Raw genomic sequence first — 24,361 nt, forward strand, 5'->3', positions numbered from 1 at the left:
AAAAAAAAAAAAAAAAAAAAAAAAAAAAAAAAAAAAAAAAAAAAAAAAAAAAAACTAAAAATTTGTTTTGTTTTGTTTTGTCAGAAGAGTTTGATCTTCATTTGTTAAATGAGAGGCCAAGAAAAATAGTGAACATCCAGAAAAAACATTTCACAAATGAGAACAAAATGATATCATCATCTTCAAAACCATTGACCTATTCAAAGAATGAATCAAAGTAAACGCAGCTGAATTCAGAACTCCCAAAAGATATAATCCAAATCAAACAACACAGAGAAAGAAAATGAAGAACAATGATGATTCATAAAAGAAGTCACCACCAGCCATAAAGCATCTGGGTGTACTTACCCTTGAGCCATCTGAAGCTGTTCCTGAAGGACCCCTTCATCTTGCCTTCAACAGAGTACATCTTGTAACTCGCAACCCTTTTCTTCCTCTGAAACTCAGGGTCTCCAAATCTCCATGGCTTTGATGATGAACAAGATGAAGAAGAAGTAGACCCAGAAGTTCTTTTACCTTTCTTACCTGAAATCTGGGTTTGTGGATAGGAAGGGGGAGGAGGCCTTGGAGGGCCATAATAGCTTTCAATCTCCATGCATGACCTTCCATCCATGGAGGACTTTTTTGGCTGTGATTTTGGAGGAGGAAGATGAAGAATGGGCGTGATGAAAACGTGGGAGCAACGAGGAACAAGAAAAAGGGATGGTGGGTGGGTTGCCCTTTCTATCACAAACTTTTATAATAAAGTCCTCTTTCTTTTCTCCCAACCCACAAAATTACCTTCCGATTCTAAGTATTTGAAAAAAATTCAAGTTTCAAAACTACGGTTGGAGTTGAAAAAGGCGGCTCTCCTAAAACGCAAGGGAACCAGAGTTGTTACGGTAGGAAAGAAAAATGACTAAAAGAAACTAACGATTCTCCCTTATTAAACAACCTATATTCTCCAGTTAGAACGTCGACAAAAAGTCAATACATCCAAATGACAATCTATCAGACTCAATTCACTCACGTCCGAATGACAACAAAGACTAATTCAATCAAATAGTCATTCAAAGTATTTGAAAAAACAGAACGGGACAGAAACTAATATACGAGTTCGGAGTTGAAAAAGGCAGCTCTCCTAGAATGGTAAAAAAGTAGGGAACAACCGTTGTCACAATAGGAAAAAGAAATAACTAAAAGAAACCAACGACTCTCTCTTCTTAAACAACCTATATCGTCCGGTTAGAACGTTGACAAAAGTCAACGTGCCCAAATGACAATCTTTCGAAGTCAACTCACTCACTCACTGAGTTATCCTATTCAGATATACAAACTCAAATTTCTATAAGTATTTCACTTTTGTGCCTCCCAAGGAGCTTGAAGAGGCAAGGAAAATGAAAGAGAATGCTATGAAAGCCTGAGTTATCAGCTGAAGACATGATCAATAGCACTGACCCAACCCAACAACAACCAGACATGTTTAAAAACTAATATCAGAAATGAACAAGAACACAGATACCATGTTTCTGTTCCATCGAAATCAAAGCCACACAATTTGTTTATCTTATCTTTCACGCTTGATTTGTGGATTGTTTTCATCTATTTCTTAAGAAGAAAAAAGGACCCACTGATGCATGTTTCCAGCTTAAATTTCCTTTATCACCAACTAAGGCTGAACCTATCGACAAACTGTATAGTAATAAAATAATTTCAACCCCACCAATAATTCAGAAACATGGCTGAAACAAGTCATGATTTATAATGCATAATTAAATCCTCATCATTTTGTATAATATCATTCCTCTCAGACAATCACCAGACATAAATTCAAACCAAGAATACAAAGTAACATCAGCTACCCAGTTGTGTAATGACTGCTGCCTGCTTGGACTCCAAATACAGAATCAAAATTGTGACAAAACATGCAAAATTGTATTCTTTCTCACTGGGGAGTGCCACAAATAATGCCCAAATCTTCATTCGAGATCTACATCGGTTGGAGAGGAGAATGAAACATTCTTATAAGGTGTGAAAAATGCATTTTAAAACTGTGAGACTGTGAGGCTGACGACTATACGTAATGGGCAAAAGCGGACAATATGGGCTAGCAGTGGACTTGGGTTGTTACAAATGGTATCAAAGCTAGACACCGGACAGTGTGCCAGTAAAGACGCTGGCCCCAAAGGAGGTGGATTGTGAAATCTCGCACTAGTTGAAGAGGAGAACAAGATAATCCTTATAAGAGTGTAGAAACCTCTCCCAAGCAGACATGTTTTAAAACTTTGAGGGGAAGTTCGAAAGGGCGTTGGGCTTAGGCCATTACAAATGGTATTAGAGCTAGACACCGAGCAATGTGTCAACGAGGACTCTGGCCCCTAAGGAAGTGGATTGTGAGATCCCACGTTGGTTGGAGAGGTGAACGAATGAATCCTTATAAGGGTGTGGAAACCTCTCCCTAACAGCAGCATTTTAAAACTTTGAGGGGAAGCTCCGAGAGAAAACTCAAAGAGAACAATATTGCTAGCGGTGGGCTTGGGTTGTTAAGTTCACTGAGCCCCCCTAACAAGCAACTACCAAAAGAAATAGGTGAAATAAAACAGAGACGAAATCAAAGCCAATTTTTACCTAGCTTAATCAGAAGTGCATCAAATAAGGTCAGCTCCTCAACCACGATAGTGTAGAACTTTTGGATGCCATACAGCATCCTTTCATCCTCTGTAGTGACGAAATTGATGCACCAAGATAATCACCTAATGCACGTATAAACCTAGTTTCATGGTCTTTAAACATATTACAGAACACATTTTGAAAAATGGTTCAAATCGGACTTCAGTTTTCCTTCAATCCATTGTTTTTAAATGACCTATCAAACAAACCCTAAACATCCAGATAACGAATTTGATTCACTTAAGTTTTGTAACTCAACATAAGAACATGGCGCTGCACGATATAAACACAACCAGTTCAAATCAAAACAGATATAGAAACATCGATCTTAATTCTAAAATGCTATCGATCACGGCCAGCTCTACACTCACCAAACTAAATGGAAATTCAAGTAAATAACGCATAATAGCCGATCGGAGAGAAGCAAATGGGACGAGCCATGACAAGAAATGCAAGCATGTTCACATACAAGTAAAGGGGCGATAGAAAACTCAAACGGAAACCAAAAGAATCATACAAAACCTGAAAGCGAGAGCGAGAAATCAAAAGACCAAAACAACCGATCGATCTACAGCTTATGGATTTATTAATACCAGCTACAAATAATTTGATCGAAATTGAGTTTGTGTAAATTGGATAACTAAATATTTAATCTTTCCGTATAAATTCGTTAATAAAGAAGATTAACATTTTAACATGATGATCCTACGTGACTCGATTTTAATTATAAGTGAGTTATGAACTCGTGCCTATAAAAGTTTATCCTTTGATTTGCATGAAAGTGGAGTATATATTACACGAGAATAATAAATGAAGTGTCTAGCTGAAATTTTGGGTTGGTTGAATTGATGGCCGTACCAACCCAAATATTAACCCAACCCAAAAATTAGGTTGGACGGGATTGTGTTGTCGATTTTTTTTTTTTTAAATATACTTACTCACAATATATGTTACATTAGTAATCTTAATTTTTTTTTTTTTAAAAAAAGTAGGGTTATATTGGATTATAACCCTATTTTCGAGTTGGTCGGGTAAAAAACGTTAACCTGCGAACTGAACTAAATTTTCAATTTTTTAAAAATACCACCGACTCATTCAAAAAAATATAACCCCATCTAATATTTATGGCTTGAATTTGGTACTTTAGATTGGTCGAGCTATCACGTCATATGAGCACCTCTAATCTTCAATAAGTGATTACAATTACTTAAATTCATTCATTTTAAACCCTTTTACATATTGATGAACTTTTATAAACTACCGAGTAAATTCATGGAACTTATGTAAACACAACTCTACTCCGACTAAATGAGGCAAAAGATTTACCACATCTATTTAAAAAAAAAAATTAAAACTAAAATTTTCAAAATGTATACATAGAAGTGTTCATACTCCTTGATTTAAGGATGAAAAAAAACATGAAATCTTTACGATTTGCACAAGAAAATTGTAATATTAATAAATCAGCATAAAAATCCAAGCTTTGAAAAAGAATAGTTCCTAAAATTCTACTTCCCATACAAAACACCATGAAAATCAAGCTTCACTTCACCACCACCAAGACACACCAAATGGAAGAGAAACAGAGCCCACAAAAACGCCGGAGAATTCAGAGAACATGAATTCGAAGCGTAGAAGTAGTAATTATAAGCATTGGTATTTCCATGAGGCGCCGCCGTCGTCGGCGGCAGAGGCTCCGGGATCAGCACCGGAGGCGGTGGTGGCAAGCTGAAATAGTATTTGAAAGCGGGAGGCGGTGGGGAATGAGATGAAGCCACCGGCGGTACTGGAGGCGGCGGTGGTGATGGGGTCGGTCGAGGTGGGGATGGGGGTGGGTTGAGTGGGAAGGAAGCCATCGGAGGGGAGTGAGGCACCGGTGGAGGAGATTTGAGGGTCACCGTGGGCGGTGGTGGGGGTGCGCATATGACAGGACAAGTTGAGCATTCGCTGATACAGAGGAGGCTTACTGGAGGCACCACCTCGACGAGACGGTGGTCGTCGGAGGCCATGGCGGGTCCGGCGAGGTGGAAGATGAGAAGAATGAAGAAGAGGGTGGTCGTAGTGGAATGTTCCATGGCAGAAATTCAGGTATGGTTAAGATGAACAAGAAAAGGGAGTTGAAATGGATTGCTTATAAATCAAAAACATTCATAAAAACAATAACTTTTTTTTACTTTATGGAACAATATGAAAGAATCAAATTTAGGAACAAAAAAGGAAAGATTCAGCATCTTTATTCCAAAGATCTATATAATGGCAAAGGAGTTCATCTAAAAGCTGGAAGCTTGAATTGGGTACTAAAAGCATAACATAGAGCTTATACCTTTCTCAGAACATAATCAACCTTTAAGCACTTTAATCCTTTTGTTTATGCTCTGTTTGATCCTTTTCTTCCCGCCATGGGCTGCTCTGTTCCTTCCTGGGAATTCCCTGTTGATTCAATAAGTAATATTCCACACAGCTTCCCTAACAAGAAATAATGAAGTGTGAGATCTCACGTCGGTTGAAGAGGAGAAGGAAGCATTCTTTATAAGGGTGTGAAAACCTCTCCCTAGTAGACTCGTTTTAAAACCTTGAGGGGAAGCTAAGGCTTGAAGGGGGAGGACACGAGACGGTGTGCCAGCAAGGATGCTGGGTAACCTTGGAGAGGGGGTAGACACGAGACGGTGTGCCAGCAATAGAGGGGTCCCACATCAATAAGAAAAAGGAAATAAGTGCAAACGAGAACATTGGGTCCTGAAAGGGGTGGATTGTGAGATCCATTAGAGAGGGGAACAAAACCTTGAGGGAAAGCCCAAAAATGACCATATCGGCTAGAAATAGACTTTTCTAGACTTGAGCCGTTACATGAATGAATGCATTACAATTCCAAATAACTATCTAAACTAAAGCTACTAATTCAGTGGAAGGCAGCAAAAAAACATGACATTAGAAAGAATTCAGAACTAATCCATCAACCAGCCAACTTAAAAGGAAAGAATGAAATTAAAGCAGATGCATAAAAGACCAAACGAGTCATTGATTTAGTATAAACTATATAAGTTTGCGTTACATTCCCGCGGATAATGGCACAATAACATGCAACAAATACAAGTGAATCGACTATGTCGACCTGCATGACTCGATAATAAAGAAACGCTGCTACAAATTTACAATGCTGTTTTTTGTTTAATCCTGGAATGATGTAATCCAAGTTAACTTGAGGAGTCAGCTGCTTTATTCCTGGAGTAATGAGTATTAGCTGTTGATAGGATAAGCTATAATTCTCAACCTGGTCGCAAAGATCGATAAGGATCATACCTCTTCCTAGCATTGATAAGATCTCGAAGAGACGAGTTTCATCGCAGTATTGATCCTTCTGCTTCTTCCACGTCCAAACAAAGAACTCCATAAACTTCATATTCTGCTACCACAGCCCTTCTGTAATCAGTCATGGAATCAAGTAACTTTCCTCCTATGGGTTAGGCAGGCCTCTAACTTCATTCATCAGTATAACTATTTCCCGAATCCTGGTTTTGGAATAAGAACACTGAGCATCATTGAAAATAACAGGTCTAGAAATTTAAACAAGATTTCGCTAAATTATATGTAAGTTGTGGACCTCATTCGATGACTGCGCCCTCAAACTGGAACTCGATGCGGCAGAGCGTGGAAACTGATTCCGACCATCGCGTTTGTCAGAACTCCTCCCGAGATCTCTTAACCTGTTGAGCTCTGGAACTATAACAGTTCCAAGATCTGGTCTGTCTCTCTTCCTCAGTTCAGCGCACTTCAAAGCCAGTTCTGCAAAATGTATAGCCTCCTCCAATGGACAATCTGAAATTGTAGGATCCAGCATCTCATTGAACCGCTCTTTTTCGATAGCCCTTTGAACATGGTGAGCTAGACCCATTGGAGGTTTGGCAGTAATGATTTGAAGTAACATTATTCCAAAAGAGTAAATATCTGATTTTGTTGTTAACTGTCCTGTTTGTTGGTACTCAGGATCGATGTAACAAAACGTGCCAGCTGCTGAAGTCAGATGATATTGGGTGACTTGATCAGCAACCGAAGGAGGGACTAACCGAGCCAGGCCAACATCACTGATTTTGCTCACGTAATTGCGGTCCAAGAGAATGTTGGCTGGTTTAAGGTCCCTATGCACCAGTGGCTCTGGCTTTGCTTGGTGAAGAAAAAGGAGTGCGGTTGCGATTTCAGCAGCTATCTTGAATCGTCGTCTCCAAGAGATTGGAGGAGTATTCCCTCTCCGGAAGAGTCTGTCTTCTAAGCTCCCATTATGCATGTACTCATACACCAAGCAACCATACTCAGGGCATGCCCCAAGAAGGAGCACCATGTTTGGATGTCTAATACAACAGAGGACCTCCACCTGCAAAACCATTTACAAAGGAGACATTGGATGAATCCCTTAACACATTGATTTAATATGAACAATATGATAGTACCTCTTGTTGGAATTGCTTCCGTCCTTGAGCAGCGTCGGGTCTTAAAACTTTAATCGCAACGGCGGTATGATCAAGTTTGCCTCCATAAACAGGACCATATCCACCTTCTCCAATCTTCAATTTTTCAGAGAACATTTCAGTAGATTCCTCTATCTCCTCTATGGTGTATTTTCTATAACGGACGTCGTTCTGTGCTAGAGCATTCAATGCTCGTTTTTTCTCTTCGGTCTCTTTTCTGGCCTTCATTTCAGCCTGTTTTCTTCTCTGGGCTTCTCTTTCGGCTAGCTTTTGCGCTGCCTCCGCTGCTTCAATGGCAGCTTTGCACTTGGCTTTCTCCATCTCCGCAATAGCAAGAGCAGCCTCTTCAGCTAGTCTGACTTCTTCAAACTTACGTGCCTCGTCTTGCTTCCACTGACTAAGTTCTCTTGCCTGAATTTCAAGACAGCGCTTTTTATGCGTTCTTTTCTTCTACTTACAAGAAAGTGAACTCCAAATTTTCCTTCAAGATTGACTTAATTAATGTAACGGTCCAAGCCCACCACTTGCAGATATTGTCCTCTTTGGGCTTTCACTCAAGGTTTTTAAGACAAGTCTGCTAGGGAAAGGTTTCCACACTCTTATAAAGGGTGTTTCGCTCTCCTCCCCAATCGATGTGGGATCTAACAATTCACCCTCCTTCGGGTCCCAACGTTCTCGTTGGCACTCGTTCCTTTCTCCAAGAGATGTGGGACCCCCACCAAATCCACCCCCCTACGGGGCCCAGCGTCCTTGCTGGCACACCACCTCATGTCTACCCCCTTCGGGGAACAGCCTCCTCGCTGGCAAATTGCTCGGTGTCTGGCTCGATACCATTTGTAACGGCTCAAACCCACAGCTAGCAGATATTGTCCTTTTTGGGGTTTCCCTTTCGGGCTTCCCCTCAAGGTTTTTAAAATGCGTCTGCTAGGAAAAGGTTTCCACACCCTTATAAAGGATGTTTCATTCTCCTCCCCAACCGATGTGGGATCTAACAATTAAAGCTTTCTACTTTACTAGCAATGTATTTGCCTGACCATTATCAATAAAGTAGACTTTTATTATATTTACCTTGTTCTTGGCTGAGATTGCCTCTTTGCAGGCTGAGCTATACATATCCATGGTTTGCTTTAATTCCAGCTTCAATCTTTTCATCTCGGCCTCTAGTTCTCGCTTTAGCAAAGACGTTTACAGACGTTAACCAATGCAAAGTAACTACATAACTATTAGAAGCATATAAATTTCAAATGTCAATGTCCCAGGTGCACTTACAGTCGATTGTGCAGAAGCAGAGTCCATTGAACCAACTGAGCTAGAACTAAAATCTAAATTTTGACCAATCGCATCCATTGATCCAAAAGGAATCTGTGCTGTCAACATATGTTCGTCAGAGACCGAATCACGACTAAATGAAGGCCTAGAACCTCGATTTGGAGCCTCAATATTTTCCAATGTTATATTAGCCGGAGAAGTTTTTGGCCTCTCACGAGTCAACGCTTTTGCCGGCTTTGCACCATTCCTTTCATTGAGCATTCTCTCTGTAGCTGCAGTCTTCCAACCTTCCCTTGCTGGTTGCCCTCTATATTTACCAAATAATAATGCGAAGAGATATAACAACTATATAATTCTATCAAAACAGAAGCTAACATGAGTATTAATAGGAAGTTTCTTAGAACACTATATTACTTGGCTCCATTTTCTTGTTCATTGTTGCTGTCTGGTTGATTATTTGGCTGCATTCCAAGCGGTGATGGTTGTCTTGGTGGCATGGCAGTATTCGCCACTGGCCGAAGAGCAGCCCTGGCAGATATTATCTTCCCCTTTGATATTACATATACAGAACAAAAGTCCGGGGCAGTTTTTATTATGCTGGTCGGAATATCAGGACCTTTAAATTTCCTGAGACACCCCAATCATTAGAAACCTAAGTTACTCAATACATGTGTGTGTGTGTGAGAGAGAGCAAACAAAAAGAGAGACCTTGCTATAGCGCTCCTTGTTGAAGCTCCAACTACAAAATTGTTGATGCAATTCTTGTGAACGTAGTCGACGAGTGCTTTGGGAGTATCGGTATCGTCAAGAACAACCTCCTTCAGCTGAACCTGAATTCCATAAGCAAATTTCCCGATGTAAATTTTAATTTCTCAACATTACTCAATCACTTAGCAAGCATTTTTCTAACATAAACCATCTAAACAATCCAACACCAGCAACTTATAATTCTTTTTTCACAAGACTGGCAACCCATAACTCCCATCCTTCACGAACAAAACAATACCAAAGTTCATCCTGCTCTTTGTGGCAATCACAAGAATTTAAGGCCATGATTCAATCATTTCCAATACAAATCCTAAAAGCACTTCTAACAACTTCCATACAACAGCAAACCCAACAAGTTTCAATCAGACATATCCACAAACACCTAGAGTGCATAAAACAAACGTCAAGAATTTGCAACATATAATTAAAAAGATGTACCCCTTTACGCGCACAATATCCACGATAGGGAACAAACAGCTGCTGCGCATCAATTTCGCCATTTTCAGAATCGCTTGCGCCCTCTAAGAAGGGGGGAAAAACCCACAAAAACAAAAACAATCAGAAATTAGACCAACGAGGAAACAATGCAAATGAGAATGATAGACCAAATAAAAAACAAGGATAGAGGGTACCTACGATGTTGATTGGTTTTATGCCTAACGTGGATGAGAATGATAAGCGGGTTGCTTATGACGAGATGATCAATAGCCCACTGTACGGCGTGTTGGCTATTCTTATCCTTGTCAATGGCGACGGCCGTGGTGTTCAAGGGAAACCCATCATCAGGTTGATGCGTGGAGGGAGGCATTTTGCAAAGCCGCTCAGGATCTTGGTGCCGCAGCCGCTTGAATGTAACCCAATATTTTGGTTTGAGAGAGCGGTGGGGTGGGGGAAGGAGGAGCAGCACGAAGGTAGTAAGCTAAGGAGAAGATAACAAACATAACAGACAAATGAAGAAAGGCGATTCTCCGCCATTGGCTTGATTTAGGCAAATTTGACCTGGCCATGACCAGATTTTGGAAAGCCATGGCCGTGTGGGTTACGATCATTGTCATCTTTGTTTTCCCCCAAATTTTGTTGGCGACAGGACCGCCTGCGGTGTGGATTCAGGATTTCATCACAAATTTTCCCTCTTCTCTCTTCTGGCCTTCAAAATATTTCTCATCAATCCTTATAATAAGGTTTGAAATGGTTTAAATATATAGTTTTCGTTATGTACCATTTCAACTTTTATAAATATTTATTAGTTTAAACTATGTACAACCAACCATCTACTAACCGGAATGGAAGAATTTACTATGTATCCAACCTCTTCCATTTTTCTACTAACTCTATCTAATGGTCCGTATTAATTTCTATTTTTTTGCTCCTCTTTTTCTCTATTTAAGCTCGTCAATTTTCGTATATTTAAAAACACATCCCTTCCATGATTCTTCCGACTTTAATTTTCTAAAACCTCTATTTTTGCGTTATACGAGTTTTCAATTTTATTTTTCTTATCTTATTCTTGACAGAGATTCTTTATGATATTGTGAAAAAATAGTTGTGAGTGAAATTAAGAATGAGAGTTGTGGTGTTCCTATAAAATTTATATACTTGTACTAGTTTGATCGTGCGTGTGGAAATGATTGAATTTGCTCTTGAACTCATAAAAAAAAGCAATGTAGTGGTTAGGCTCTGATTCGTGGAAAGAGGTGAAATGTTCAAATCACCATAAAACTATGGTGTGATATTTTCTAACTCTTTCCTATTTAATTTCAAAATTATTATTGTTATTTATTACATGTTTAATTATTTTGTTGTATTAATTATCATTTTCTACTCATGTTTAACAGTATCATAATTATAAAAATTAAGCACGCTTAAATACTTCTATTGTTAAAACCCTATTCACCCTCTAGGGTTGACATACTGATCCAACAATATTAACGTCAAAAGTGTCGATGAGTCATACAATGAAATTGTGAGATAAAAAATAATCTTGTAAGAAGGAAGGGAAAACTAAGGAATTGTGAACCGAGTTTACGAGGCAAATGAGAGAAGTTGTAAGATCAAGAGGGAAAGGAACGAATAAAGCAGTGAGATAAAACTTGTGTCACGCTATATCGTTTAACGGGAAGAAGATATTCATCAAAACCTAAACTTTTGATCAAGTCACTTCGTAGTCCCACCGTAGTTTCTGACCACCTGTCTCATCTAAAGATCTAAGCGAGTCTTACCCATTAAAGAATATGGATGGTCTCGAACGCTATCTGTTGAGAATCTTTTCTTTCCTCTCTCTTGTAACCTCGGTAAAACTGCTATTTTCCTCTCCCTCGTCAAATTTCTCGTTCTTTTAAAAAATTATTTCTAATAAAATGTAATTTTGGTTTATACCAATGGAATAATTGACATTAAATTTTTTTAAAAAATAAGAAATTAAATTAAATTAAAGGTTGATATTTTTCTTTATTAGGTGTAAAGTTGTTACCTAAGGTAAATTTAAATTAAAAACACAAATTAATTAAATAATTAATTAATTTTTACTTTTTCAAAATTTATATTCAATTTTCTCATTAAAACAATCTGATTTATTTTTTAAAATTATTAATCAGACTTTCATTTTCTAATCATTGATATTTATGTCACATCACATGAAATAATATATAGTTTATTATTAAATTAATTGATTGAGTTGACTAATGAACAAATCATAATCTTTTGTAAAAGCAAACAAGATTACCCATTTCTAATTTTATATTTAATGGACTATTTATTTTATTTATTGTGATCTTATCTTTAATTTTTTTTATTATTATAAAAATACATAAATATGACGGAAGCTAACAAATAAAGTAAGGATTTACGTTTTTATTAAAATAAAATAAATATATATAACTAGTAATTAAAAATTAAAAATTTAAATTTAAATAAAAAAAAAAATTAAATCTTTATTGCATTTATTTCTACCAGTTATTTTGAAATTTTTTAAATTAATATGTACTTTTTATAATTAATTTTTTTTTGACAAGTTTAGAAATTAATTTTTATAAATATCTATTTCAAAAAACTATCTTGGAATAAAAAACGCGTAAATTTTATTATTTTTATAAGATAAAATACATTTTTGGTCTCTACAGTTTCAAATTGTTCGATGTTGAGTTAGAAATTATACATCTCACACACGCTTAATATGAAAAATGCTAAAAAATATCGGTGAACGCTTTAAAAATATAAAGATATGATACCGTGTTAGAAACCACAAACCTCTATAATGATATAATATTGTCCACTTTGAATATAAGTGCTAATGATTTTACTTTTTGTTTCCTCAAAATATTTGGTACTAGTGGAGATAGTATTTTTTACTTACGATTTTGATTTATATAATTATTAATTTTAATATTTAAGAGTATAAATTGATTTTTACTCGAGTTTCTAATTGATGTTTGAAAAATTAGAAAAAAAACACTATTTTTTGTAATTTTGAAAATATTTATTAAAAGTGAGGAGTGAGTCAAAGTAATATACATGTGAGTTTAATGTCTTCCTTATATTGTGGAAGACAAGTAATACTCTCTCAAGATGTTCATTCGAGATAACCCAAACTATCCAACCAAATCACGATTGGGCTAAGTGATTGTTTTTTTTTTTGTTTCTTCCGTCGAGGTTGGGTTGAATTTTTTGAAAATAAAAAAAATTCGATCAATTTACGAGTTGACATTTTTTTGTCGGGTCAACCCAACAATATCGAGAATAGGATTGTAATCCAATCCAACCTTATCCTATTTTCAAATATGAAAATTAAGAATTTTCAAGATTTATAATTGATGTTAGCACTCTTTTGAGTTTTATAAAATTTTAATTATTAATATTAAATAATAATTTAAAAAAAAACAACCGTAGAATAAGGTTAGGTTGAGAATTCTAGTTAGCTTATTTGAGTCACGGATATTAATTTAAAAGATTGTCTCACGTAGACTCTTAATATATATATATATATATATATATATATATATATATATATTTATGATTTGTTTATGGGCGGGAATAAATTTTGAGCAATAAATATAGGTAGACTTGTTCATCCTTTGGTAGCGAGTGATTGGAAGACGAATTAACAGAAGAGCCTTTTTGATTTGATTGGAGCGTTAGAACAGAAGGATTTGAGAAATCATCATCATCATCATCATGGATTGGTAGGTTTTCATCCACTCGACACGTGTTCTATTCGTTCATCTTGAAAAAAGTTGGTATTTCTTTCAATTTTTTTCAATTTTTTTTCCTCGTATTTGTGTACTTCTCTGCAGCCTTTCCAATTTTTTTTTTTTTTTTAATCTTTTTCTTTTCTGGGTCTTCTAATTTCCTCTTTGTTTAAGTGGTAAGCAACCCTTCATTTCTCGTTTCTTCATTTTGATTCCCTTCTTCTCTCTCTACTCTCTCTCTCTCTACCCCCCTTTTTGATCTCTCTGGATTTGCGATGTTGAAGAGGAGAAAAAGAAGGCATTAGCAGGATTGAAGTAGCGAGACAGCGACAGGTTAGATAATGAACTCTTCTTCAACCTTGTTCTTTGTTTAATCTTTTTTGTTTGAATTTCGTAGTAGAGGTCACGATGGATTGCCTCTGATTTGGGGAAACTCTGCCAATTTTGTTAAAAGGGTTTCTATCTTTTCTAGGGTTTTCCTCTGATTCTTGAGATTTCGTCTTTCTGGGCTGTTTCTCGTGATTTTTTTTACCCTTTTTCTATGTCTTTCTTGTGCTTACAGATAAAGTTTCTTCTGATTGATACCTGTTTGGGGTTGAACGGATAGGAATTTCCAGAGAGGGAAATCGATGAAACTCTAAGTTCAAATTTCTTTTCAAAATTTGTTTTCTGATTCAGTGTAGTTGACCAGATCTGAATGTTCGTTTCTTTTTGGTATTATCATGTTTCTTATGGATGGAAAATGGTTTGTTCAACCCCAACTTTTACGTTCTAAGATCATTCTTAATGACAGAAAAAGGCGATGGATTAGTTGAAATATGACAATTGTAGAAGGGTTAGGGGGTGTTTTTTCTCATTGTTTAGGTAGAGAGCTTGATGGAGGAAATGTTCCGGGCAGTCGTCGTGCCATTTAGAGTAGGTAATCCCGACATGGCAACTCCCATGGATATCACTAGACTCACTGCTGGTTTGTTATCTGATTCTGTGGCTAAGGCTTCTGACCACTTGACTGAAGTAGGTTCTGATGATTGTAAGAGTTCTAATGGGGAGGAAGAGGTTTCGGTTATGAACGATGACAAGTGCGAAGGAGTTTCGTTGTCAGTCGTGTTGTCTCAAAATAATAGCAATTGGGTTGCAGCTGATGAGACGATATCCCATGTAAGTGAGGAAGATGATTCTTTCTCTTTAGAGGGTATATATGATAGCTCGTGTTCGCATTCGGTAGTTAGTGAGACTAGCAGCATTTGTGGTGATGACTTTTTAGGTTCTGAGGTGTCTTATTTTGAAGCATTTGGTTCCAAGGATGTTAGCAGTGTCGAGATTGCAGCTACAGCCAATGTTGAAAGTCTCGAGACCCCGATTGCAAGTTCTTCTTCTGCAGGAGTTAGCCTTGAAGAAGATATTGGAGATGGGTTAGGCATCGATGCATGTAACATGGTTCTCCAGCTTCCTCTTGAGAAAAGAGCAAACGAACCGGTTGGTCGAAGTGTTTTTGAGGTCGATTGTGTTCCTCTTTGGGGATTTATGTCCGTTTGTGGAAGAAGACCTGAAATGGAAGATGCAGCCACAGCTGTACCGAGGTTTTCAGAACTTCCTGTCCAAATGCTTATTGGCGACCGAGTTCTTGATGGCTCGAGCAAGGCTATAGCTCACCAAACTGTTCATTTTTTTGGAGTTTATGATGGTCATGGTGGCTCTCAGGTTTGCATACAATTTGAATGTGCTTCTTGTTTAATGAGCCACACTCTGTTCGTTTAACTCGAATCTCTTAATATATAGGTTGCGGATTTTTGTCATGAACGTATGCATTTGGCTTTGTCTGAGGAGATAGAACTTGCTAAGCAAGACATAGCTGCTGGCAATATGAAGGATAGTTGCCAAGAGCTATGGAGAAAGGCATTCACCAAATGTTTTCTAAAAGTTGATGCTGAAATTGGAGGGAAACCTGGCGCTGAGCCTGTTGCACCCGAAACTGTAGGATCCACTGCTGTTGTTGCAATCATCTGTGCCTCTCACATTATTGTTGCAAACTGTGGCGACTCGAGAGCAGTTCTTTGTCGTGGGAAGGAGCCTATAGCGTTGTCTGTGGATCACAAAGTACGTTTGCATTTGCGGTTTCGTTAGTGAACTTGTCATATCTTCATTGATTCTAATCACTTTGTTGCCTCTCAGCCAAACAGAGAAGATGAATATGACAGGATTGAAGCTGCTGGAGGAAAGGTCATACAGTGGAACGGGTACCGTGTTTTTGGTGTTCTTGCAATGTCGAGATCCATCGGTACGTCTTATCCTACACGAAACTTCAAGTCTCTGTGCTTGTCACTTCAAAGATATGATATCTATGACAATCTTTTGCTGCTTCGCCAAAGTAGTCCCATAGTCACTGAAACATAAACATACCCATGGGACTTAGAAGAAGAGTGTTCCAATGGTTCCAAGTCAAAGCATCTTTCCTTCAGACTTCTCATTCTTGAGATAGAGATATTGATATTGTTCTTTTTTGCTTTCTTTCTAGGCTTCCTCTCAAGGTTTTAAAACGCGTCTATTAGGGAGAGGTTTCTACGCCCTTATATGGAATGTTTTGTTCCCCTTTCTAGCCAATGTGGGATCTCACAATCCACCCCCCTTGGGGGCCCAACGTCCTTATTGGCACACCGCTCGGTATTTGGCTCTGATACCATTTGTAACAGCCTAAACCCACCGCTAGCAAATATTTTTCTCTTTGGGCTTTCCTTTCCGGGCTTTCCCTCAAGGTTTTGAAATGCATCCACTAGGGATAGGTTTTCACGTCCTTATAAGAAATGTTTCGTTCCCCTCTCCAACTGATGTGAGATCTTTATGGTCTAGGAGAGACCTCTATTGGAATATGAGGAGGGTTTAAAGTTATTAAGGTCTCAACTTGTAGGCTAGGACCCAAGATTCCCGGGAATATTTCCAAATGCCCCAAGCACTTCCCTTCCCCTGGAGTTCACTTTCTTTTGATTCTATTATAAATTGTCTTTCTTTCGTACTTGCAGCATGTTTAGATTTTTCTCAGTTAAGATAGGTAAAGTGAAAGACTCTTTCGGGTGTCAGACCTAGTCTTGTGAGTTGAAATAGAAAACAACAAATTTTTTGGGAAGGTCTGGATCTCCACGGGAATCTGAACTTGGCGTCTTGGCTTCCTCCTTTGATCCGTCTTGCAAGTGTAGGGTAACCCTGGCCAGATCTACTTTCTCGACTGTGTGCTTACCACCTAATCCTTCCCCGATGGAAATAAGCTCACCATTATGTTGAGACTTTCTATTATGGTCGTTGGTGCGCTGTTTACTTGCACGGTTTCCAGTTAGAATTGCGTCTCCAGTGTCATGTTATATCATATCTAAAGAATTTCAACTTTCCAAACTGCTGAGTTGTGCTGTGTGATGTCTATAGATAAACAGTAGCATTAAGTGCATTATGTGGACATAACTCAGATTATGGTGGCAGTCATTTTCTATTGCTTGGAATTCTGAAGTAAAAGGAAATATGAAAATTTGATTACTTGCTGGTTACTGTTTTAAATGAATACATTTGGGTTGCAGGTGATAGATACTTGAAACCATGGATCATCCCGGAGCCAGAAGTTATGTTCCTCCCTCGAGCGAAAGACGACGAATGCCTCGTTCTAGCCAGCGATGGTTTGTGGGATGTGATGACGAATGAAGAGGTATGCGACCTGGCTCGGAGACGAATCCTACTCTGGCACAAGAAGAACGGCGTCCCTTCGCCTTCTGAGAGGGGTGTGGGGATCGATCCTGCAGCCCAAGCTGCAGCCGAATACCTCTCGAACCGAGCACTTCAAAAGGGCAGCAAAGACAACATCACAGTAATTGTGATTGATTTGAAAGCTCAAAGGAAGAAGTTCAAGGCCAAATCATAACGACAATGACGATGACACGCCGTGTCATCCTTTTTAGTTGTACCATATTCTTGATTTATGAGACAAAGAACACGATATTAATGTTTGCCCGACTATTTTTCTTCGGGGCATTATGATATTAATGATATGAATGGGAAGGGAAAGTATATGCAGCATTCCGGATGTCGTGGCTCGACGTATTTGTTATAAGCTTGAGTCTTGACGAGTTTCTGGCAATGTAAATGCCTGCTGCTGCTGCTGCTGCAATGTGATAGAATAGGTGAAAGAAAGAAACTGGGAGACAGTTCCACGCTTATGGTGTATTTGATTTGTGTATCATTTCGTACTCTTGGTGCTTATGATAAAGAGTTAGCAGAAATTGGGGTGGTTGTTGTATGCTACTTGCTGCTCTTCACTTGTAGACTATTTTGCTTTCAAATTTCTAAATATTTCGGGTATTCCGATGTTTTTCAGCTGAACTCGAGCTTGGTTGACCTGAAAAAACGTTAATTTAACAGCGAGAAGGGGCGGACTTTCCTATGGTAGTCCCGCTACGGTTATGACCGTTCGTCCCGTCTCATCTTTCTTTCGCTATCCATCGTCTTGGATGAAATGGATTAATTTAATGTGTATTTTGTTCGTTACATTTGATAATCAAATCAAATCTATATATAATTGGGTATTGAAAATTAACATAAATGATGTAAATTTTGAAGCAAAGCAGGAAAATGAGCGTTGAATTGAAATGAGAATGTTATAGAAGGCGAGAGGACACTAAGCGATTTCGTTGGCTCAGAAATTTACAAAAACCGCCGCTTCTTCTCCGGCGGCCATTTTGATGGAGTGGTAAAATCTCAATCAATGGGCATCAAGCGAGAGAGTAAAAGGTCGGCTTCTGCAACTTCGCCGTGTGCTGATCTTAGGGCTGTATATCACAATTGTTTCAATCGGTATGTTTCCATTTTCATTCCCTAAACCCTTTCTGAACCCTAATTCGTTTGGACCTCGGTTTTGTTCAAGCGATTTCTGGTTTTGATTTGCAGTTGGTACTCGGAGAAGTTTGTAAAAGGTCAATTGGATGAAGAACCCTGCGTCTCCGAATGGCAGAAGTACAGAGCTTGCCTCTCTGTATATCTTCGAACTTTGTTTGATTCCTTCCTATTAGGTTTTGTCAATGTCGTTTGATTTCGTTGCGATCTGAGATAGCCTCCAAATTACAGGAGCATTTGGAAGATAAGAAGCTGAAGCGCTTCTTGGAAGAGGAAACGATTGTTCATTCCTCCATGAAAGCTGAAACGAGTTGAGAATCGAGATTGGCTTACTTGAATGGACATTTTGAGGTCTTCACGAACTTAAAAACCATGTTTAATGGCCATTTTCCATTCTTTGTTCTTCCACTGTGTTAGAACAAATGCAGTTTTTTTTGCTGCTCAAACTCTAGTTTATTTGAAAAAGCATCTGAACTTAGCTACATGATAGAAATTCAACTGGATCAGCTTAATAAGGAGATACGTGTTCTTGTTTAATACAAAAGTTGCTGTGTTCTATGGTGAGTTCTTCTTCTCCGTGCATATTTCACTTCCTTTACAGTAATCCTGCAGCCCACTTAGACGATCCATTGTTACATAACCAAAGAGTTTGTTCTTTTCTTTTCTAGTTTTTTAGGCCAATTGACGTCCGGTAGAAGCTCATTATTTGTAGTTTCTATGGTAGTTGTGTGAGATCGAAACGAAACATTCCTTAGAAAGGTGTAAAAATCTCTCCCTAGTAGACGCACTTTAAAATATTGAGAGAAAGCCCATAAAGAAAATCCCAAAGAGGACAATATCTGCTAGCGGTGTGCTTGAGCTGTTACAAATGGTATCAGAGCTAGACACCGAGCGGTGTGCTAGCGAGGACGCTGGTCCCCAAGAGGTGGATTGTGAGATCCCACATCGGTTGGAGAGGGGAATGAAGCATTTCGTATAAGGGTGTGGAAACCTCTCATAAGTAGACACATTTTAAAACTTTGAAGGGAAGTCTAAAGAGGACAATATCGGCTAGCGGTGCGGGGAGCTTAGGCTGTTATAAGTTCTGCTCAAGAAAATTGCAGAAGATTGGGGGTTGATATCTGCTATATGATACCTCTTTTGAAGAAACTCTGATTGGGTAATCTGAAAACGACATCAGAATGTGGCATAGTGGAGCAATATGCTGGGAGTGAGCTGCATTCATTTGCACCATTTCAGAGTCAAAGTGCAAAGTGAACTTGAGGATCATTGAAGGTGCAATCACATTCAAGGTGCACTCTCTCTGTTATCTGATTTAAGACCATTCATGCTTTGATTGCTATTGGGAAACTTTTCCTGTCATTGAAATGCTAAATTTTGCCTTCGTTTTACACTATCTTTTGGAAATTCAACTCATTTGGTATATCTGAATTATACTCTAAGATAGATTTGTAGTCATTAATTACATTGAATTTGGATATTGGATAGTCCTGTCCTATTATGCTTGGCTTTGAAGTTGGAAGCTTAAATTTGTATAGTCCTGTCCTATCTGATTTAAGACCCATTCTGTCAAAGTGTCTCCCTGGTGAAGTCCACTTGTCAGCTTAAAAAGACCTTAAAAAGACTTGCTGATTCTCCGTTACGTCTTAAGAAACTCATTCAACACAATCATACGCAAAAGAGAATTGCGATGACATGTGAGATCCTTCGAAGGGGGTGGATTGTAAGATCCAACAGCGAGGACGTTGGGACCCGAAGGGGGTGGATGTGAGATCCCACAGCAAGGATGTTGGGACCGAAAGGGTTGGATGTGAGATCCCACATTGGTTGGGGAGGATAATGAAGTATTATTTATAATGGTGTAGAAACCTCTCCTTTGCAGATGCGTTTTAAAAACCTTGAGGAGAAGCCCGAAAGAAAAGTCCAAAGAAGAAAATATCTACTAGCGGTAGACTTGGGTCATTACAAATTCCCTTATAAACTTATAAACTTTTAATCAAATGAAGTTTCATGATTGCATGGATGAAATTTATCTTAATATCGACATTCATATACAGATTAAAAGATGTCTTAGTTCATGTATTTTGGTCATTATATTACTTTTTGCTGCGGAAACTAAAAATATTATTGTAATTAGATTGTTGAAGGATCATCGTTTTATGTCTCTATTTTATTATATACTTTAAAAAAATTTAAAATTCTTATGTAAAATAGAAAAATAGAAAAAAAAAAGTGTAAAAAAACAATTTAAATAATAGGTTTTGAACCGATGCATGCATTATTTGTATACTCAAGAAAGAACAACTTATAAATATATTTTTTTATTTAATATATCTAAACTGTATTAAATATATATTTAATATCTTAAATATTAATATGACTTTTTAAATTAAATATATTTTCTTAATTACATAATATATTAAATATTAATTTGATAATGTGATAATGTGATTACACCTGCATTCGACTTAATTAACATCATTATTTTTAAATTAAAATTTGTTAAAATTAATCCTTAATTTATATAGTAGATTTGGAGAATGAGTGCATAATTTATTTTTAAATTAAAATTTGTTAAAATTAATTCAGTTTATATAGTAGATTGGGAGAATGAGTGCATAATTGAAATTTCAATCTGTTATAAAAAAAATACTAGAAACCAAAAAAAAATAAAAAATGGTAAAAGTAAACCACAATTGTAAATTTATAAAAAAAAAATTAAAAAGGTAAAATTAAACCACAATTGTAAATTTATCATTTTGTGTGAGTGCAAGTATACATTCTTCTTATCAATTAATTTTAATCAACTAAAAATAGAAAATTAAAAATGAAATTTAAGCCTATAATTAGGTTGCATTTGATTATGACCCTATCATATTTTATATCAATTAATTTTAATCAACTAAAAATTAAAAATTAAAAATGAAATTTAAGCCTAATAATTAGTAAATTAATTCGAAAGAATTAGAAAAGGGTTGTTCTTGAAGTTCCAGAAATAAGAGAATTAAGAATATCCCAAAAAAAATTAATCAAATCATATAGATGAACCTGAAAATACAACATTTTTGTTTGCCGACTAACCCCAAGAGAAGCAAATGCAACGAGCACATTAACCAGTAAGATTATTGAAGTAATAAAAAAAAAATCAATTGAGAAGCAATTATCATACTTCTAATCCTCTTTAAAAAAATATACTATTTGATTCCGTAACTAGTCAGCTTAATTTTTTATATAATCTACTATATTTTACTATTTTATATAATATATATTAATTCTATATATATATATATTTTTAATAATCTCTTATTAAGTTACAAAAAAAAAAAAATAAAATGATTTGGATATAATATTATTAAAAAAATAAAAAATTAATAAATTTAAATATCTAATATCTTAACCTATAATATCTTATTTAAATTATATTTAAAAATCAAAATATAACAATATATTTAATTAATTTAAAGCTTATATAAAATTATATAAAATTAAATTGAGAGAATATCTAATATGTAACCTATACAATTTAACTAATTTTAAATTTTTTTTTGTAAACTAATGTATTTAAATATTTAATATATATAAATAAGTTAAACGGAGTATACTAAATGTTGATTTCTTAAAATAATCCACTTAAAATGAAAATTATATGCTTTATAAATAACAAATTCATAATAAAAAATCATAAAATAATAGCAAACTCGATAATAAAAAATAAAAAAGTGTAATAAAAAAAATAATACCAAACATTAATCAAAGATCAAATTAAACAAACTTTATTCTGACTTCCGTGCTCCATTTCTTGAATCTTTACAAGAAAAAGTGAAGATTCAAGAAACGGACCATGGGAGACACGGTGCGCTTGTTCAATTTACTTAAATAAAATATTCCTACACGAAACATTCCTCGTGAATAGTTGTAAATAAGCATATCACAATCATTCACTAGAACAGTTTCATGTGAAACAAATTAAACAAACTTCATCCTGACTTCCGTGCTCAGTTTCTTGAATCTTCACAAAAAGAAGAAGTGAAGATTCAAGAAACGGAGCATGGGAGACACGATGAGATTGTTCACTTTGCTTAAATATAATATTCCTACAAGAAACGGTCATCATGAGGTTGTGAATCATATCACAATCATTCAAAGACTAAAAAAATGTGTACAATAAATAACCAATGTTTGAAAAGAGACACTTCTCTCGCACTAGAAATATGCAACAAATTCGAGCAACCAAATTTATAAGTAAAAAAAATCATTCGAATGATGGAAAATTATATGATTGAAAATCAACCAAATTTATATGTAAAAAAATATTATTCAAATAACAGGAAATTATATAATTGAAAATCATTGTATGTAGCTTCTACTCCATATGATTTCTGGTAGCAAAATAAGTAAACACTCTTAAAATAATAAATAAGTTAAACGGAGTATACCAAATGTTGATTTTTAAAATAATTCACTTAAAATAAAAATAATATGTTTTATAAATAACAAATTCATAATAAAAAATCATAAAATAATAGCAAAATCGATAATAAAAAATCAGAAAGTGTAATAAAAAAAAAATAATAGCAAAAATTAATCAAAGATCAACTTAAACAAACGACTTCTGTGCTCTATTTCTTGAATCTTCACTTCTTTTTGTAAAGATTAAAATAATGTGTACAATAAATAACCAATGTTTGAAAAGAGACACTTCCCTCGCACTAGAAATATGCAACAAATTCAAACAACCAAATCAAAATAATATACTTGAATTGTTTAACTCAAATATATAACTAAATCATAATCATTCAACCTATCATAAATCTTATTCAAACCCAAACTAAATAAAATAATAAAGCAATAGGAAAATGATAAAAGAATTGCTATAATAAAAAATAAAAATAAAAAAAAGGATAACAAAATGAAATAAAATAATATAAAAAGTCGTAACAAAAATATATATATAATATAAAAAAAAGGGTAAAGTTAGGTTTTAAATTAATGCAAACTAATTATTTGAAAATACTCAAAACCAACCATGAATCAATATTTATGATAATACAATAAAAATATTGGTAAAAAGGAATTCGTTTTTAGCCCGCCCAAAACTTGAACCAAACTTATTTAATTTCAGAAAATTAATCAAACCCAACTCGAAATGCATTAAATGTACATCCCTCACAATAACACAATCAAATAAAAAAATGGATGGATGCTTTTAAATGACTCCGATTACACTATTAATATTCATTCTCAAACATGGAAACCTATTATAATGAAAAGAAAACTACTTACCTTCTTTTGCAGAAATTGTAAGTACTGTGTATTGTACATCTTCTTCGATATAACTCAATTGCAAAGATTGTGGTAGTCTAAATTAAACACTTCCATACCGGTATTGGAGGGACAATTTCAAAATTATGGATTACAATTTTGTCAACCCAATAATATTATTTATAGAATTTTAAAAAATCTTAACAAAATAATTATTTGAATTAAATGAATTTTAAATTTATAGAATCTTATAAAAAAAATATATATATATTTGAATTATAATATTTTATTTCTAACTCTATATATTTAACTAATTTAAATCTTATTTTAAATTTTATATATTTAATTAATTTAAATTTTATTTAAATTTAGTTAAATGTTATATAAATTTTAAATTTAAAGAATTCTAACAAAAATGATATAATATCTTATTTCAATTATATACATTTAAATCTTATTTAAATTTTGATTTTAAAGAATCTTATCAAAATAATATATTAGAATAGATAAATTAAGATATAGTATCTTATTTCAATATTATATATTTAACTAATTTAATTTTTATTCAAATTTTAGAGAATCTTTTTCGATTTTAAATAGAAGAATCTTAACCAAATAATATATTTAAATATCTAATATATTAACTCAATGATCATTCCTTAAATTAGATTATTTACTCGTCTCTCTAGGCAAAGTATAAATTGGTTTGGAATAATGAGATTTTTATGATAGGAGAAAGTTTCTATACCTTCTAAATAGTGTTTTGTTCTCTTCTCGAATCTGTAAAGGTTTGGGAAGGTTTCCTCACCCGTGTTTTATTCTTTTCTCCAACGAGGGAAGATTTCCCTCTCAATTAATGTAGACATCCCAATAAATTTTGGGAAAATTGAAGGATAG

The 24,361-nt window shown here is 35.4% G+C and overlaps 4 protein-coding genes across 11 annotated transcripts; 2 read left to right on the top strand and 2 right to left on the bottom strand.

Moving 5' to 3' along the window:
• Window positions 1–4,157: 4,157 nt before the first annotated feature.
• Window positions 4,158–4,658, bottom strand: LOC111496636 (leucine-rich repeat extensin-like protein 3). Its single transcript, XM_023147129.1, has one exon. It carries the CDS (start codon window positions 4,656–4,658, stop codon window positions 4,158–4,160), a length of 501 nt encoding a protein of 166 aa, XP_023002897.1.
• A 103-nt stretch (window positions 4,659–4,761) lies between these two features.
• Window positions 4,762–10,306, bottom strand: LOC111495935 (U-box domain-containing protein 51-like). 3 transcript variants are annotated; one of them, XR_002720398.1, is made up of 10 exons: window positions 9,786–10,306; window positions 9,588–9,670; window positions 9,090–9,211; window positions 8,796–9,008; window positions 8,382–8,688; window positions 8,181–8,282; window positions 7,095–7,523; window positions 6,251–7,018; window positions 5,950–6,158; window positions 4,762–5,115 (listed from the first exon to the last, which is right to left on the bottom strand). XR_002720398.1 is itself a non-coding variant. In XM_023146116.1 (9 exons), the coding sequence occupies exons 1-9, from the start codon at window positions 9,955–9,957 to the stop codon at window positions 6,129–6,131; spliced, it is 2,226 nt and encodes a 741-aa protein (XP_023001884.1). In that variant the 5' UTR covers window positions 9,958–10,306; the 3' UTR covers window positions 5,645–6,128. The 3 variants fall into 3 exon arrangements, 1 of the variants encoding a protein (XP_023001884.1); XR_002720397.1 differs by lacking the exon at window positions 4,762–5,115 and adding an exon at window positions 5,645–5,871; XM_023146116.1 differs by lacking the exon at window positions 4,762–5,115 and having other exon boundaries at window positions 5,645–6,158.
• Window positions 10,307–13,265: 2,959 nt separating this feature from the next.
• On the top strand, window positions 13,266–17,614 carry LOC111495936 (probable protein phosphatase 2C 50). 3 transcript variants are annotated; one of them, XM_023146117.1, is made up of 5 exons: window positions 13,266–13,666; window positions 13,896–15,034; window positions 15,113–15,430; window positions 15,506–15,611; window positions 16,897–17,614. In XM_023146117.1, exons 2-5 carry the CDS (start codon window positions 14,210–14,212, stop codon window positions 17,232–17,234), a joined length of 1,587 nt encoding a protein of 528 aa, XP_023001885.1. In that variant the 5' UTR covers window positions 13,266–13,666; window positions 13,896–14,209; the 3' UTR covers window positions 17,235–17,614. The 3 variants fall into 3 exon arrangements, with proteins under 3 accessions (XP_023001885.1, XP_023001886.1, XP_023001887.1); XM_023146119.1 differs by having other exon boundaries at window positions 13,267–13,666; window positions 14,352–15,034; XM_023146118.1 differs by having other exon boundaries at window positions 13,266–15,034.
• Window positions 17,615–17,920: 306 nt separating this feature from the next.
• On the top strand, window positions 17,921–19,703 carry LOC111495937 (uncharacterized protein At4g33100). 4 transcript variants are annotated; one of them, XM_023146120.1, is made up of 4 exons: window positions 17,923–18,163; window positions 18,257–18,341; window positions 18,434–18,512; window positions 19,383–19,703. In XM_023146120.1, exons 1-4 carry the CDS (start codon window positions 18,075–18,077, stop codon window positions 19,457–19,459), a joined length of 330 nt encoding a protein of 109 aa, XP_023001888.1. In that variant the 5' UTR covers window positions 17,923–18,074; the 3' UTR covers window positions 19,460–19,703. The 4 variants fall into 4 exon arrangements, with proteins under 4 accessions (XP_023001891.1, XP_023001888.1, XP_023001889.1 ...); XM_023146121.1 differs by having other exon boundaries at window positions 17,924–18,163; window positions 19,306–19,391; XM_023146122.1 differs by lacking the exon at window positions 19,383–19,703 and adding an exon at window positions 19,349–19,380 and having other exon boundaries at window positions 17,924–18,163.
• The last annotated feature ends 4,658 nt before the right edge of the window (window positions 19,704–24,361 follow it).

The sequence above is a fragment of the Cucurbita maxima genome, unplaced genomic scaffold, assembly GCF_002738345.1.
Source record: "Cucurbita maxima cultivar Rimu unplaced genomic scaffold, Cmax_1.0 Cma_Scf00022, whole genome shotgun sequence".
Lineage (NCBI taxonomy): Eukaryota > Viridiplantae > Streptophyta > Magnoliopsida > Cucurbitales > Cucurbitaceae > Cucurbita > Cucurbita maxima.